This window comes from Solanum dulcamara, chromosome 9 (assembly GCF_947179165.1).
Source record: "Solanum dulcamara chromosome 9, daSolDulc1.2, whole genome shotgun sequence".
Taxonomy (NCBI): Eukaryota; Viridiplantae; Streptophyta; class Magnoliopsida; order Solanales; family Solanaceae; genus Solanum; species Solanum dulcamara.
In genome coordinates, this window is record NC_077245.1 from 12323051 (window position 1) to 12340101 (window position 17051).

The 17051-nt window shown below is 34.7% G+C and overlaps 2 protein-coding genes across 2 annotated transcripts; both read left to right on the forward strand.

The window, feature by feature from the left end:
* Window positions 1-6392: 6392 nt before the first annotated feature.
* On the forward strand, window positions 6393-9461 carry LOC129902128 (uncharacterized). The gene is made up of 7 exons (XM_055977183.1): window positions 6393-6518; window positions 7288-7368; window positions 7509-7597; window positions 7700-7774; window positions 8430-8491; window positions 9058-9204; window positions 9349-9461. The coding sequence occupies exons 1-7, from the start codon at window positions 6393-6395 to the stop codon at window positions 9459-9461; spliced, it is 693 nt and encodes a 230-aa protein (XP_055833158.1).
* Window positions 9462-14272: 4811 nt separating this feature from the next.
* On the forward strand, window positions 14273-16801 carry LOC129903536 (MDIS1-interacting receptor like kinase 2-like). The gene is made up of 2 exons (XM_055979092.1): window positions 14273-15977; window positions 16334-16801. The coding sequence occupies exons 1-2, from the start codon at window positions 14273-14275 to the stop codon at window positions 16708-16710; spliced, it is 2082 nt and encodes a 693-aa protein (XP_055835067.1). The 3' UTR covers window positions 16711-16801.
* The last annotated feature ends 250 nt before the right edge of the window (window positions 16802-17051 follow it).

Genomic DNA, 17051 nt, shown 5'->3' on the forward strand with positions numbered 1-17051 from the left:
TCAATATATTCCATTAAATTTTCAGATTTTTCTTTATAATTATTTTATTTATTGTTAGGTCTCTCTTTCCCATCTATAAATACCCACCTTATTTCCTCATTTTATTCATCAAGCTTTCTCAAGCAAGTCTTCTCTCTATACACTTCTTTACACATTCTCAAATATAGTTTTAGTTCTTAGTAGTGAAGAAATACTATTCCGGTGATTCATATACTCCGGGTAGTACACAAAACGTTCCGGCGAGGAGAGAAGCTAGGACTCAAGAGTGTTCATTAAGTCTTTCGGTACCGACTAAAGCTTCGAATTCCAGGTATGTAAGGCTTCAATGAGAGTATTCCTTCCACTCTCATGTCTAAATTAGTTTGATTATATGATAAATTATATTTATTTTCTTTAACCCCTATTCTAAGTTATGTGGGTGCTTATCCATGGGTTCTTTCACCCATGTAGTCCAAAAACTCTTTCAATTAAGTCTCTTGATTTCAAGTAATATTTTCTTATGGTAATTCTTATTTTTACTTAATAGTATGAATCATGATTAAACTAATGATTATTGGTCTATTTTGATGCGACATAATTTCATATGTATGAATTGATGGTTTGCAAGTAATTCCTTTATTTATCTATTTAAAGGTTCTTGAAATTCATGGTGGATTATTTAAAGCATGATATTTAATTAATGGATTTCAAAGTATTTATGCATATTATTTACATACATGTTTGCAAGTTTAAATGATTTGAACCCACCTAGTTTTACTATATCTTCAAAGAAGTTTGACTTGAAAGCCTTGACTTCAAATGAATGTTTATGAAAGCAATATCTATGATCAAAAGGGATCTTATGAAATGAAAGAATGATGAAACGATATGAATAATGGATTCTTTACGCAATAAGGACAATTCTTGCATATTTGAATTACCAAATGTTTTAATGAGCTATTCTATCGAATATAATGTTTGAATTCTCAAGTTATATGCTATGAATATTTTGAAGTATTAAACTATTCCGTGGAATTAACTTAGCACCGAATGAGGCATTGAGGTGGGATTCGGTAAGGGAATCCTAGTAGCAACCCCTTGTCTCATTAACTATGTGCCAACATAGGAGCCCTTGTAGGCTTAGGCTAATGGATCCATAAATAGCCCTTAAAGTTAAAGTTAAAGAAATGAATGAAGTTGACGGAGTTCTACCTGGCAAGTAGTCTCCCCGGCCAACGTAGGGGGTTATGTTGGATTCCATGTAATAGCTCGCATGGTCTTAAATGTCGGTTATGGTTAATTTCCCACAAAATGAATGTTTTAAAGGATATATATATGATTTATTATGCATACATTAAATTATGTTCCATATTACATAAATATTTTAATGTTTTCCTCAATGTTCATGCATCCTTACATACTTAGTACATTCAAAGTACTAACGCATACTCTTTTGCCTACATGATATCACCATGTAGGGATCAGTGCTCCTCCTCGTTCTCCTCCACGTGGCTAGTTGATATTCCATTGAAGACTACTTTTGGTGAGTTTCCATGTTCCGGGAACAATACTCCTTTATCTTTCTAGCTTATGATATGTTAAGATATTTTACTATGGCATTTCTTCTATTATAATTGAGGGTGAGCTAGGGACTTGTCTTAGCCCCATTAAATCTAATAGTTAGAGGTATTGTTGAACATATGTAAGTTGAAGATTTACTATTATGATTTCCGCTTATTTATTTATCATCATTACCTATGAAAGGCTAAAAGAATGCTAAGAGGCTTGATTGAGGTACTTTTGGGTTTCTCATTCGCCATGTCACGTCTAGGCCCAAGGCTTGGGTCGTGACAGTGGGTTTGGAGTGAGCATTGCAAGAAGGCGTTTGAAGACCTCAAGACTGTTGTAATAGAGGAACCAGTCCTAGCGCTGGCCGACTTCTCCAAGATATTCGATGTGCACGCGGATGCTTCCGACTATGCCATTGGGAGAGTATTGATGCAAAGAGGCACCCAATTACCTTCGAGAGCCGTAAGCTAAATGAGACGGAACGTTGGTATACCGTCCAAGAGAAAGAGATGACATTCATTGTCCATTGCCTAAGCATGTGGAGATATTACCTACTTGGCTTCAAGTTCATGGTCAAGACCGACAATGTGGCCACTAACTACTCCCAGTCACAGAAAAAGCTCACACCGAAGCAAGCTAGGTGGCAAGACTTATTAGCTGAGTTCAACTATGAGTTAGAGTACAAGCCAGGCAAGGTCAATGTTGTGGCCAATACTTTGAGTAGAAACTTCAAGCTTGTTGCGATCACTACAGCCCGCTGTGACATTCAAAATACAATCACGGATGGCATGTAGCTCAATCCAGAAGCAAAACTACTTATGAAGCTAGCTGCATAGGGCAAGATGAGGCATTTTTGGATAGAATATAGGATACTTCTCAATGTCGTACGAAGGATCTATGTGTCCAAGTATGGAACCATCAGGTGGCGGATCATGAAGGAGAGCCACGACACGTTGTAGGCTAGACATCCAAGGGTAGGGATGTACGAGAGCACTAATCAAGGCAATATACTATTGGGCATGCATGTGGAAAGTATTGAGTGCTATGTGCAACTTGTTTTGTGTGCCAACAAGACAAGGTGGAGCAATGACAATCAAAAGGACTCTTAGAGCCACTTCCTGTAGCGGAGCATCAATAGGAGAGAGTGAATATGGTCTACATAACTTCTTTGCCGAAGTCCGAAGGGTATGGGACAATCATGGTTGTAGTGGATAGGTTTTCTAACTATGCAAGTTTCACGCCGCTACAGTCGGTTGCACCGTTAAGGAGGCTACCAAGCTATTCTTAAAAAATATGGTAAAGTATTGGGGGTTGTCAAGGCATATCATTAGCGACCGAGACCCACGCTTCACAGGAAACTTTTGAAGAGAGTTGTTTGAAATTCTTGGCACGGAGTTGCACTTCTCCACTAGTTTTCACCCGCAAACGATTGGCCAAACGGAGCATGTTAACACCTTATTGGAGTGCTACTTGAGGCATTTCGTGAGCTCTCATTAGAAGGATTAGGCGAGGCTACTAAATATAGCCCAATTCTCATATAACTTGCAGTGGAGTGAGGCCACCAGGGAGACACCATTTGAGTTAAACATAGGCCAACAACCACAAACTCCACATTTACTATCGGCCGCATTTGAGAGTTAGAATTCGGGGGCTTATCACATGGCCAAAGTCTTTGAGGGGCAGCTTGACACTACCAAGTCCTACTTGGACAAGGCAACAAAGAAGATGAAGATATTTACCAACCATAAGCGTCGTCCCACAAACTATAAAGTTAGAGATATGGTCTTGGTTAAGTTCAACCTAAGACAGTTCAAGACATTGCGAGGCGTGCATCAAAACTTGATACGAAAGTATGAAGGCCCGTTCAGGATCGTTGCCAAGGTAGGCAAGATCTCATACAAGTTGGAGCTATCTCTGCATCTAAAGGTTCATCCCGTCTTCTATGCCAATGTCCTTAAGACATACCATGAGGACAAGGGTGACCCTAGCTGAGGACAATCGATTCGGGCGCCAATCACAATATCCGCCTCTCATAACCGAGACATTAAGGCCATTATAGACTAAAAGCCAAACAGAAACAGGGACAATAGGCCACTATCATGTTCCTTATTTATTAAAAGGGACAATCCCCAAAGGAGGCCACATGGAAATGGTGTGAAGACTTGTGGCAGTTTAAAGACAAAGTCCAGGAGTTCTTGCACCAGTAATGTCATCGCCACATCAGGTGGGGGAGAATGTCATGACCCGCCATTTGATCATCTGGAAGGGGGAGAATCTAGAGTCTTGGAGAGGTTAATAGAAGACTCTAGGATATTGTGGAGAAATCTTGAGAGCTCTTAGAATCCTCTGGATGTGTAGAGAATTCTAGAATAGGAATTTCTTTGTAAATGTAGAAGGTGTATAGTAATTTTTATTTGCACTTAAGCCCTAGGGAGTAGTATAAATAGAATGGATCATTCATTTGTACACCCATCAAGCAATCAAGCAATCTTCTAAGCAATACAAAACCTTCTTTAAAAACTCTCTCTTGTATCTTTCTTAAATCTAGTGTTCTCTTAGCAATCTAGTCTAAAAGGCTTAGAAAATCGTGAAAGAATCGAGAGTAAGTTGTCAAATATTGCATGAAAGTCTTAGTTGAAGTCTAAGTCTGTGATATGAGGTTAGGTTAAAAAGGCATGTTTATGTATTATGCTTAAGTGAAAGGATAGGTGTCAAGTGCATAAATTGCTAATGACACTTGTCCTTACCTTGTCAAGAGAAAGCACCCTTCAAGCCTATAAATTGGCATCTCTCTTTGATGAAAACAATCTGATTCTTGTATTTCTGAGGAAACATTTCATACTACTTAAATGTCATAGTAATATTATCCATCTAATTTCAGTACTGTTATTTTACAATAATAAGTTGTTATTATTTTGATTTTCATTGTTTCCCAACAATAATGTATTGTAAGTAAATGCTTATACATACGAAACAACATTTTTTTTGTTGTCATATAAAATAAAGGGCTTCCAATGATTCCAATTATATTAACGAGTTGACCTAATTTCATATCCGTAATTTCTGGAAGAGGCATATGGAATTCTTTTTCTTTTTTTTTAATTCTTGCTCAGAGCTCTCACCTTTTTGCTTCTTTGAAAATTCAAACTCACAAACTTAAAATTTGAAGTGAGAGGTGCTTACCATCGGGACAATTCTCTCTTGCTCATTGTGTTGACTTGTATTGTATTTTACTGTATTCTATTATTTTATAAGGTATAGTTTTATTTTAATGACTAAATATTTGAATTGTATCATTTTTCGTTGTTACATAATATCATACATCAATAATTTAATAATTTGGCTACAAGAACAATAGAGTACGGAGTAAAGTTACTATAAAAAAATAGAATAAATAATAAAATATGATTATTAAATAATAAGTAAAAACAACATGAAAATAAAAAAAAAGAAAAAAAGATGATAGCTTACACAAATATGACTTTTTATGATTACCTAACAATGAATTTAATGATACAATATAATAAATTTTATAACAATCATAACAAACCTTATATTTAAAGTGACAACATAATACAATATAAATCAACCATCCAAAGAAGCTGTTGTGAAAATGAAGTCGATCATTAACATTTTACATTTTGAATATGGCTATCACTTAATTAAAGGAAACTGTGCTCAATTTCCAATATTTATACTTTTAAAAAGAATTAATCTTAAGTGCAAACTCGAAAAAAATTAATTAATCTCTCTTGATTTTATAAATTGACAAGTAATTTGGGATATATATTTTTAGTAAGGTGGATAAATAATAAGGGGTAGAAGGAGTAACTTTATACTCCCTTCATTTCAATGTATTTGTCTGGTTTTAATTTGACACGAAATTTAAAAAAATAAAGAAAACTTTTGAATTTTATGAAATTAAACTAAATATATGTAGAATGTATCAAACTGCTATTAATCTTTTATGTTTTAAATAATCATGTGAAAAATTGAAATTACAAAATTACCAAAAAAGTTAAAAAATAATTATTATTTTTAACAAATTAAAAGAAAAATAAGGCAAATAAAGTAAAAATAGAGGGTTCATAATATCCTTTTGTCGTGAGATAAACTATTACATTTTTCTCCCTTTGTTCTGGCATATACCATGTGGTATGCTCCCGGAAAAGTTGCTTTATAATTAATTTGGTCAAAACTTCCAAAATACATTTATTTTGGATTATTTTTTTTTGTATGAAGTGTATTTATCTTTAAAAAATAAAAAAAATTAGAGTGTAGTAATTTATATTTAGCTATTCAATTTAAAAAATATTTTTATCAGTACTATCACAATAATTATGCTTGGCCACAATTTCAGAAGTACTTCTGAGTAAAAAAAATCAAAATCAAAAAATTAACTTCTGAAAAATAATTTTTACTACTACTCAAAAATACTAATTTCTTAAAAAAATTAATCAAAAATCTCAATTATTTAAAATAAGCATTTCTTTTTAATTAATTAATAAATAAATAATATTTTTAGCTTTATCATAAGCTTGGTCAAACATGCCACCAAACTTTTTAGGATTATAATTAAGAATCAGAGTCATAAACTGAGATCAGAAAATTAAGCCTGTCATATTAGCCACAAATTAACCGTATTTTTCTAAATACTATTTTGGCCCAAAAAAAAAGTAAAAAAGAAACAGAGCAGGGCAATTCAAGAGCCAGTGTTTTTCCACAGGAAAACAGTGTTCAATAGAAGTAACACTAAATGTAAGATTAATTTTATTTATCAAGTGCTTAATTTGTTTCAATATTTTTTGTAATAAATAGAAGGAAAATTGTGTTATTAGAAAGTGATGGATAGGTATGAGAAAGTGCAGAAGCCAAGAATTGATAATCCTATAAAGGAGAATGAGATAAAAATAACAACACAAGGAAGATTGAGAAACTACATTACTTATGCTACTAATCTTCTTCTTCAGGTCCCTCCTTTACCTTTTTCAGTTATACTAATTTCCCTATTTTTGTAAATGTTTGCAATAGATTTCAATATTCACTCTGTCTCAATTTATGTGAAAAGCGCTTGACCAGACACGAAATTTAAGAACAAAAGAAAACCTTTTGAAACATGCATGCGGTCTAAAACAAGTGCTATAACGATATGTGTGACTATGAATAATTATAAGTGTTATAACGATATGTGTGACTATGAATAATATAATTAAAGAGTAAAATAAGAAGTTCATTGTTTCCAACAACATATCCAGTGTAATCCCACTTGAGAAGGTAATGTATATGCAGACTAAGTAAGGAATATTGTTTCCAAATAAGAGCTACTGACTTCTTTTTTTTGGCGGGGGGGGGGGGGGGGGGGGGCGCAAACTAAAAAGGATAGTAGGACACAAAATTGGGATGGAAGGAGTAGTTTATTTATGTAGAAATGGTGTGTATATGGTTTATCTGTTCTGAGATCCTAGTTGTTGGTTTACATGAATGTGGATCCACGCTGGTAAAAAATGGATTGTTTGATAAATGAAAAATGTAAGATGGACACTAACTAGGATAGATTAAAATTGCACCTTAGTTTGAGCAACACTACAATGTATGTGTCTACCATGCCATAATATACCCTCAGTTTGTGAATAAATCATTTATTCAATTCCATTGAATCGCTAAAAAGTGAGGATTTAAGCTTTCATTTTTCCGTGAGTTTGACATCTTGACAAATTTGTTTCCTGCTTCTTTTTGCAGGAGAAAGGATTTAAAGAAATTGCTCTCAAGTCTATGGGCAGAGCCATTAGCAAAACAGTAATGATAGCCGAACTAATTAAGGTGCAGCATCTTGTAGCATGTCTACATGATTTATGTCCACTTACTGAATTCTCTTTGAAAGTATTTTTCAATAAAATGTATCTACTTTCTGTTTCCAATTACTCGATAAAGCATGTAACTATGTAATCTTTATGCATCAGAGAAAGATCGCTGGCCTTCATCAGATCACATCTATTGGTTCAACTGATATCACTGATACGTGGGAACCTTTAGAAGAAGGACTTCTTCCGTAAGATGCATCTTTAATTTGGTCCATGAAATATTTTTGCTGGCCTGCAGGGATGCTTTGACAGTTTGCTCAACTTTCTTTCTTTATTAAATAATAATGCAGGCTCGAGACTACTCGGCATGTGTCAGTCATAATAATTATCCTTTCAAAGGAGGAGTTAGATACCTCATCAGGCGGGTAATCATGATTTATATATGAACTCTGCATTTGGTGCTCTTCCTTTTCTTGAATTTGTTACCTCAGTTAAGTAAATGCGCGATCAGTCAATGAACTACGCCTCAATACCATACTAGTAGAATCTGGACTATGGTAAAATTTGGCATTATTACTTATGATGATATCGTGATTAATATTAGATTTGGCCATCTGATTTAGTTCAAAGCAATACCTCTAACATACTTCTAGGATAAGAACTCAAAAAATATTTAACTGAAAACTCTGTATTAGTAATATTTGCCTCATTTGGATGCATTTGTATAAGATATTACTGGTATATTTCTTATTTAACTTCTAGTATGTACCAATGTTACACTATTTGATCATACAAAAAGGTAACTACAGGGTAACTGTCCATGAAAAGTGGAATTGCTGACCTGGAAAATAAGGGGAATTACTTGCTACAACGAGTTAAAATACACTGACGTGAAAATGCTTTACATTGTCACTCCATTTCTCAACACCCCGCTTGGTACCTGTAGCCACTACTGGGATATCATCAAGTTGTAGATGATGTAACTATGTCTTTGTGCTCGCATTTCTTCATATTAAGATCGATTTTCAGGTTTTGGTTCCAAGACACATAAATTGTCTCATAAGCAGTAGAAATTTGCAGGTACCAGTCACCTATTCCAGCAGATCAAGTTAGACCACTGACCGAATATGATTATGGAGGAGGTATATTTTGTGATTATGTTATGAATTTCCTTCTTTTCCTGGCTTCTTTGGCGTAACTGGTAAAGTTGTTGTCATATGGAAGGAGGTCATAGGTTTTAGCGGAGGAAATAGCCTCTTGCAAAATTGCAGAGTAAGGTTGCCTACAATAGACCCTTGTGGTCCCATCCTTCCCCGGACCTTGCACATAGCGGGAGTTTAGAAAGTTGTCCTTTCCCCCCCCCCCCCCCTTCTTTTCCTCACATCTTTGGAGGAATTTTAGAAAGTTGGATTTGTAGGTTGAGGTTCTCCACATTGTCACCCTTTTTACTATAACTTGAACCAATTTGGCCATAGTTGTTGCTACAAATTATCCAATCAATACAAAATTTCTCAGGATACAAACTTTCAGCAATATTGTCTTACTACTATCCCATGTTAATTTTTCTATTCAATTGTAATATAGAAGATATTTTGATGGAGGTTGAACTGTGGATAAGCTGAATAGGTTGGGAAAATGAAAAAAGACTATGCTAATGTAATAAAGACCAAAGGAGAAAATCTTGTCAATCTTTTTTTACTGTGTATAGGGCATTTTAATAACGGTGGAGAGGGCGGATGGAAAGGTGGACGTGGATATAATGGTAGAGGCCGAACTGGAGGAAGAGGTCATGGTTATCGTGGACGTGTTAACAACTATGGTGGAGTAGCTGGTTCAATGCCCACTCAAGGCAAGGGTATGCTACAACCTTTTTTCACCTAAGATATATAGTACTACTAACTAGTAGTACTAATTATTCATGTAAAACGTATTGGTTCTCCTATTATTTCGATCTATAGCAAAATATGACACCGATGTGTTATCTTTTAACATGATATAGGATTTCTTGCAGGTCGAGGCCAAGGACAACGACAAGTACAGGGACGGGGTAGAGATCGTGCTCAAGGTATTAAATCAAATGGTACTGTCCGGGCATCAGTTGCTTATGTCTGAATGTTTAAGACAAGTGAGGTGTCCACGCTTGTGTTCATCAAAATCTAACAAAACTCAAGCCCAATACACCTCTCATTATTTCAACTTCTTTTAGTGTACATCTGAATTATCTTTTAACGAAATTGAAATGTTTCTTGAATTGTTGTTAAGCTAATAATATAAATTTCTTGGAGTGCGTGCGACCCCCTTTCGCTGTGAAAGATATGGATTGTGATCATACGAGATTGGTCATTTTCTTTTTATTAATTTGTTGATTTTGCCTCCCCTACCTCTCCCTATGCATAGCTTCTAAAATAAGCTTGAATAGATTTTTTACAAATTGTACATGTACACTATACAATTTTTAGGAGATTTATTTATGAGCATATCATTTTTATTATTAAAAGAAGTACATAATTTAGTTTAATAATTTTCTTTTATCTGGAGATGATAAGAGATAAGCTTGCTTAAAGTTGCATAAAATTCTTAATAATCCACGTCAAGCTCTTCCCAGTTCCCTTTTATACATTTTCTATTCCTTTAGCTTATTCAATTCCTTCCCAGTTTATTTTTTTCTACTCAATTATTTTACATTATTGCCTCAAAGAAAATAAATTACTTGTTATGTTGGTCTAAATTGTTGTGCTGCATAAGCCACGAGGTCGGCAAAAATTGAACTGTTAGAGGAAAAATTAACACCATTTTTTTATGAATTAAGCTTTTACATGCAATTAGTATATGGCAAAAAGTACTTCACTATTTCAACTCCACTAATTAAAATATTTTCAATTTGACTTGAAGTTTTTTTCTTCTATAATTTACTTTCCATGAGGATTAAATTGAAGAAGAAAAATTCAAATCATGTAACAAGTGGGGAAAAGCCCATCATAGACGGATTGAGAATGAACAACTTAGAGGTCGTTTTGATAAATGGTTAGAGTTATGCAGATATTAGTAATATAAAATTAGTTATGAAGAAATTTATATATTATTTTATGTAAAAATTAATTATACACAATTTAGTTATTTACGTATTAGCTATAAAAAAAATTAAAATGCAAACCAAACTTCTTATTAGGTATCTCAAATTTTTATGCATAACATAAAAAATTAACCACCTGCAAGTTGTGGCATACATATTTTATCCCAAGCTAATAAGGCTTTCCTTGAAACCCCTGCATTTTCTGTCTACAAGAATTTTCTATGAATTGAACAATCTTCCAGGGAAGGACATATATTTGTGCCCAATATTTAATACATAAATGATTTTTCTCTTAATCAACTATCATTAGAATATGGAGCAAACTAAAAAGTGAGTCGTACTTCATGTTCCCTAGCCTACACCTGGACCTCAATCAGGGGTTATAAAAAGGAATAATAGCAAGAGACTGAGGGTGTGTTTGATAGAAAGGAAAATGTTTTTCATGAAAAATATTTTTCTACAAAATATTTTTTTGAAAATTAAATTGCTTCCTAACTTATTTTTAAATGTTTGGTTGGTGAGTGGAAAATATAAAAATATTTTTATGATTGGTGAATGAAAAATATTTTTTAGAAAATATCTTTTATAACATCCAACTCCGATCCTAGATCCGAGACCCGACACCAATTTCCTATTCAGGCTCCAACTTTTGAATTGGGATCCGATCATGATATTCGATTCGAGACCTGACTCCAACACCAATTCCGACCCGAGACCCGATCCTGTTCCAGACCCTGACACCCGATTTGAGAAGCGACCTCGATCACGACCCGAGAGTCGATCCCGACCCCTACCTCTACTCGAGACCCCGACCTCGACATCCTCCCTGAAACTCGATCCAGATCCTAAACCTGACCCTGGATCCCGACTCCGACATCGACACTCGACCTCGATACTGACCCCGACTCCGACATTAACACATGACCTATATCGCGACCTAAGATCCGACCCTGACATCCGACTCGAGACTCAACCTCAATTTGAGACTCCGATTTGAGATGCGAGACCCAACCTCGACCCCGACCTTGATTGTGACATTTGACTCAAGATTCGACCTCGACCCGAGACCCGATATCCAACTGAGATCTGGCCCGATCCCAACACCCAACCTGATCAAAAATTTGAACTCGACCCGAGACTTGACCCGAGAGCTGACACTCATCTTGACCATGAATCTCGATTCGAGACCTGACCCCCAACCCCGACTTTGAACTTGACACTGACACTTGATCGAGATTCGAGATTCGATCGGAGACCCCTGCTTGAGACCCAACACTCGACCCCTATCTGAGACCCCGACTCAATTTTAAATTGACACTGACACCTAATCTGGGATTCAATTTTTGAAAAGGGATCCAACTTTGACATGAAACCCAACCTTGACTCTCAACACAAAATCTTACTCTGACACCCGATTCAAAACCCCATCCCAACTCCTAATTTGGGACTCGATCCCGACACTCGATTCAAAATTCGACATCTAATCCTAACTTGAGATTCGACCCCAACTCAATTCAAAACTCGTAAGTTGGATCTCGAATCGAGGTTGAGAGTCGGGTCTCAAATTGAGAATCAGGACTCGAATCTAGGATTAATAGTGAAAATTGATATCCGAGACTTAAGTTAGAATGGATAGTTGAGGTGTAAGGCTCAAAAAGATTTTGGAAAATGTTTTCCCTACTTTTTTAAGGGAAGACATTTTTCTTGAATTTGAGGAAAATAAATTGACTTGGAAAATATTTTCTAAAATATTTAGGTCAACCAAACATGAGAAAATTGGGAAACATTTTCCTTTTATACCAAACACACCAAAGAGTAATTACTTTTATATTGGTACGTACGTAGGCAGGAGCGGATCTATGTTGTTCCCAGAGGGTGTCACACCATCCCTCGGTCTCGATTGAAAATCTATATATATATATATATATATATATAAGGAAGGTATAAATATTAAACGTGGCACATTTGGAAATAATGAGTCTTATGGTGCCAGTGGTTAAAACTAAGGTTTACTACCGTAGGAATGTAAGTTCGAGCCCTGCTAAGGGGTGTATTTATTTAAATCTTTTTTATCATGCAAGACAATGAGACATAGGTAGCGATTTTATTGAAAAAAGAATTGTTAATAAGTAAATTAAAACTCTAGATTTCTTGTAAGTAAAAATCTTAACTAAACCAACAGAACAAGTCTAAATTTTGTATGCAAACTTGCTAATAAATACTAAGTATTATTTTGCTTTACGCTGGAGTTTTTGCCATAGGTTACTGTTTAAAGCAGCGTGACACCCAGAGATTCAAAATTTTGGATCCGTCTGTGTACATAGGTATGTGTAAAAAAGGGAAAAGGGGCGGAGTTAAGATAAGGAAGATATTTTCATCAGTTTTATATTATTTTCTTTGATTTTCTTTTAATAATAAATAAAGGTTAACATATCATCAGTTTACTTCTTTTTTTCATTCAGTGTTCGATATTCGTATTAGAGGCTACTAATTCAAATTCCCGCCACATAAATCTCCATTCAGGGGAAAGTGTTCCCTATCAAAAAAAATTATACCCAAAACTCGAATCCGAAACTTCCGATTAAGGAAAAAGAAGTTCAATCCGCTGCACCGCATTCTTTGATAGTAACATCAATCACTCTAGTAGAAAAGAAATTCATATGATCAATTACTTCTTTTATTGAATTTTACATTTCATGTGATACTATTATATATATATATAATTTCTCCCTTAATAATATGATGTTATAGCCATATTAATATCATGCCATGTCTCATTTTTTTTGTTAAATGCAACAATTTATAGGGAAAGAACCGTAAAGTATGAACAAGAATATTTGTTTTTCTTGTATATCGAGAAATGGAATACTAAATAGAAATACTAAATTATCTCATAAACTATAATGCTTAAATTTAACAAGAGCAAAAAGTACTCCATATCGTTAATCTCCCCTTTTCATACTAGCATATCTATCTCTAAAAACACCATATATATAATACTAATAAGCAAGAGCTGTTAATTTTTGCTTGGTTTCCTACTTTCCCACTTGGAAACGTGAGGCGTTTTTCTATTATAAATACCAGTACATAAATCATTATGTCCAGCATTCCCACAAAGCCAATAAAAAAATATAGGCCTTTGTTGTTATTTTTTCAAGAAATAAAAATGAAATCCTCATTATCCAACACAATTTTCAGTACTCATTTTCTTTTCTTGTATGTCATGTTGATCTTTATAACTACTTCTTTTGATCAACATGTTTCTGCTAAATCTTTTCTAAATGCTTCTGAAAGACATTCAATTGAAACATTTTCTCTCTTAAAATGGAAAGCAAGTCTTGAAAATGCAAGCCAAACACTCCTTTCCTCTTGGTTGGTAACTAACAATAGTACTACTCCTTGTCATTGGTGTGGCATTTCTTGTGATAATTTTGGAAGAGTTAATCAAATAGATCTTGCAAATTATGGGATTAGAGGTAATCTTCACCATCTAAATTTCTCTTCCTTTCCCCATCTCCAATTAATTAACTTCTCCAATAACTCACTCAATGGTACACTTCCAAGAAACATGTTCAATCTTTCAAGATTGAGTTTCCTATAGTTGAGTTACAATCATTTTGATGGAGTGATTCCACATGAAATAGGGCTATTGAAGAATCTCAAGCACTTACACTTGTCGGTAAATCGTTTTATTGGTTTTATCCCTTCATCTATTGGTAACTTAACTAGACTTGAGATGTTATTTTTATCTGTTAATGAACTCTATGGCCCTATCCCTCCAAGTTTTGGTAACTTAAAATCCCTTGTGTATTTGTGTTTGCTTAGAAATAAACTCAATGGATCACTTCCAATGGAGCTTGAAAATCTTACAAATTTGCAAACTTTTCAAATAGCAGAGAACAAGTTTTCTGGTCACTTGCCACAAAATGTTTGCCTTGGTGGATCACTTACTAATTTCACAGCATATGACAATAACTTTATTGGTAGTGTCCCTAAAACCTTGAAAAATTGCTCTACACTATCAAGAGTTAGGCTTGATGGTAACAAATTATCTGGCAACATATCAGAAGCTTTTGGTATCTATCCAAGTCTAGTTTACATGGATTTGAGTCACAATAAATTATATGGCGAGTTATCGTCACAATGGGGCTTTTGTCATAATCTAAAAAGTTTGAAGATTTCCAACAACAACTTGTTTGGTGACATACCAATTGAGATAGGAAATCTGAGTAAACTAGAAATGCTTGATCTCTCTTCAAATCACTTGACCGGTGAAATTCCTAAAAGTTTGGAGAGGCTAACTCTCTTGCTGGTACTTGATTTACATGGAAATAGAATTTCAGGAGAAATACCTATAGAAGTGGGAAAGTTGTTCAAACTTATAAGACTTGACTTGGGAGCAAATAATATGAGTGGCAAGATTCCTGGAGAAATAGGAGATTGTAGACAGCTTTGGTACTTGAATTTAAGCAAGAACATGCTAAACACAAACATTCCTTCTAACTTGGGAAATTTGCACTCCTTAGTGTATCTTGATCTCAGTTATAACATGCTCAGTGGTGAGATTCCATGGCACATAGGAAAGTTGCAAAGTTTGGAAAGAATGAATCTTTCGCGTAATAACTTGTCTGGTTCAATCCCGCCTAGTTTCAATGAACGCGTTCATTTGAGGTCAATTGATATATCTTGCAATCAATTGGTTGGTCCCCTTCCCAAGATCAGGGCATTTCAAAATGCGTCTCTTGCAGAATTAAGAGATAACAAGGATTTATGCAGCAATCATACTGGTATGAAACCTTGCTCTTCATTAGGGAAAAAAAAGAGAACAAGTAGAAAGCTTATACTGACCCTAACTCTGTCTCTTATCTTTATTGCCCTGCTTCTACTTGTGATTACTTGTATACTTTTTCGAACAAAAAGGAAAAGAAATATAAGTATTCAACATAGGGATCCTTCCAGCAATTCTTTTTCAGTTAGGAGCTTTGATGGAAAGATAGCATATGAAAACATAATAACAGCAACAGAAAACTTTGATAGTAAATATTGCATTGGGAAGGGAGGACATGGAAGTGTCTATAAGGTTGAGTTACCATGTGGTCAAGTTGTTGCAGTGAAAAAAGTTCATGCTTTAGAAGATGAAGAACTTGATGATAACATGATCAAAAGCTTTTCAAAAGAGATACAATCTCTAGTAAACATCCGCCATCGAAATATTGTGAAGTTTTATGGATTTTGTTCACACGCCCGTCATTCATTCTTGGTTTATGAGTTGTTGGAAGGAGGAAACTTGTCACAAAACCTTGGCAATGAGGTTAGAGCAAGAGATTTAAATTGGCTCAAGAGGGTTGATATTGTCAAGGGGGTAGCAAACGCGTTGTGTTACTTGCATCACGAGTGTTCACCTCCTATAGTTCACAGAGATATATCAAGTAACAATGTTCTCCTAGATGATGAAGGCAATCCCCATGTTTCTGACTTTGGCACTGCTAAACTCTTAAGGCCTAATTCCTCCAATTGGACATCGTTCGCTGGAACTCTTGGCTATGTAGCTCCAGGTATATATACTCCCTTCAATTTATTTTTCTTACTTTCCTTTTTAGTTCATTTAGAAAAGAATGTGCCTTTACATTTTTGGCAACTCTTTAATTTCAACTTTCCACGTGACATGTTTAACACCACAAAATTGAAAGATATTTTGATACATTCTACGTATCTTTAGTTAAAAATCACAAGATTCATAAGTTTTCTTTTACTTTCTTAAACTTCATATTAAGTCAAAATTAGGCAAACAAATTGAAACTGATGAAGTATATTCTAACAAGTAAACCTTTTTGAATTCACTACTTCAGAATCTTTAACACTTTCACATAATTTTCTAATATCATATACTTTGTTTCTAATTTGTTTGCAGAGCTTGCTTACACAATGAAGGTAAATGAGAAGAGTGATGTTTACAGCTTCGGGGTGATATCACTAGAAGTTATTTTGGGTCATCATCCAGGTGATATTATTGAAGCTATATCATCATTTTCGCCAGCATCAGGAGCAAATGGAACACTGTTAAAGGATTTGATTGATGAACGGACACCAGCTCCTGGAAAACAAGAAGCAGAAGAATTGGTCAAGATCACAAAACTAGCATTCGCGTGTCTTCGTCAAAGTCCTCTAGCTCGGCCAAGTATGAAGCAAGTTTGTGCATCTTTATCAAAAGAAAATTGGCCTTCAGAAGGCTTGTTCTCCACTGTTACATTAGGCCAGTTGCTTGAACCAGCACTACTAAGATGTTGATCTTTTTTGCATACCTTTACATTATTGTATTTGTTATATGAAAAAAATTGAAGTGTTATTGCTGACAATATAAATTACTTCATGTGTTTTACCCTCACTTTGGAGATTTCTGCTGACTTGAGAAAGTTAAACTATAAAAGAGATTTAGGAGACAATATTAACGTTTGCAAAACTTCAAAAGATTTGTGAAACACTTTGGACAATATTTTTAGTGTATGCAAAACTTCAAGATGGTCTGTATAATATTTATAGTGTTTAAACTTCAAAAGAGTTATGGAACATTATGGACAAGAAATACAAGACTGAGGATGCTGGATTGAAGAAATTTGTGGCTGTCAAAT

What these genes read in the sequence shown, in the direction of transcription:
- LOC129902128 (XM_055977183.1), top strand. Translation starts at nt 6,393, where the DNA reads ATGGATAGGTATGAGAAAGTGCAGAAGCCAAGAATTGATAATCCTATA. An exon ending in TTAGAAGAAGGACTTCTTCC is followed by an intron (nt 7,598 to 7,699) that starts GTAAGATGCATC and finishes ATAATAATGCAG; the next exon opens with GCTCGAGACTACTCGGCATG. An exon ending in TTAGATACCTCATCAGGCGG is followed by an intron (nt 7,775 to 8,429) that starts GTAATCATGATT and finishes AGAAATTTGCAG; the next exon opens with GTACCAGTCACCTATTCCAG.
- LOC129903536 (XM_055979092.1), top strand. Translation starts at nt 14,273, where the DNA reads ATGGAGCTTGAAAATCTTACAAATTTGCAAACTTTTCAAATAGCAGAG. An exon ending in TCTTGGCTATGTAGCTCCAG is followed by an intron (nt 15,978 to 16,333) that starts GTATATATACTC and finishes ATTTGTTTGCAG; the next exon opens with AGCTTGCTTACACAATGAAG.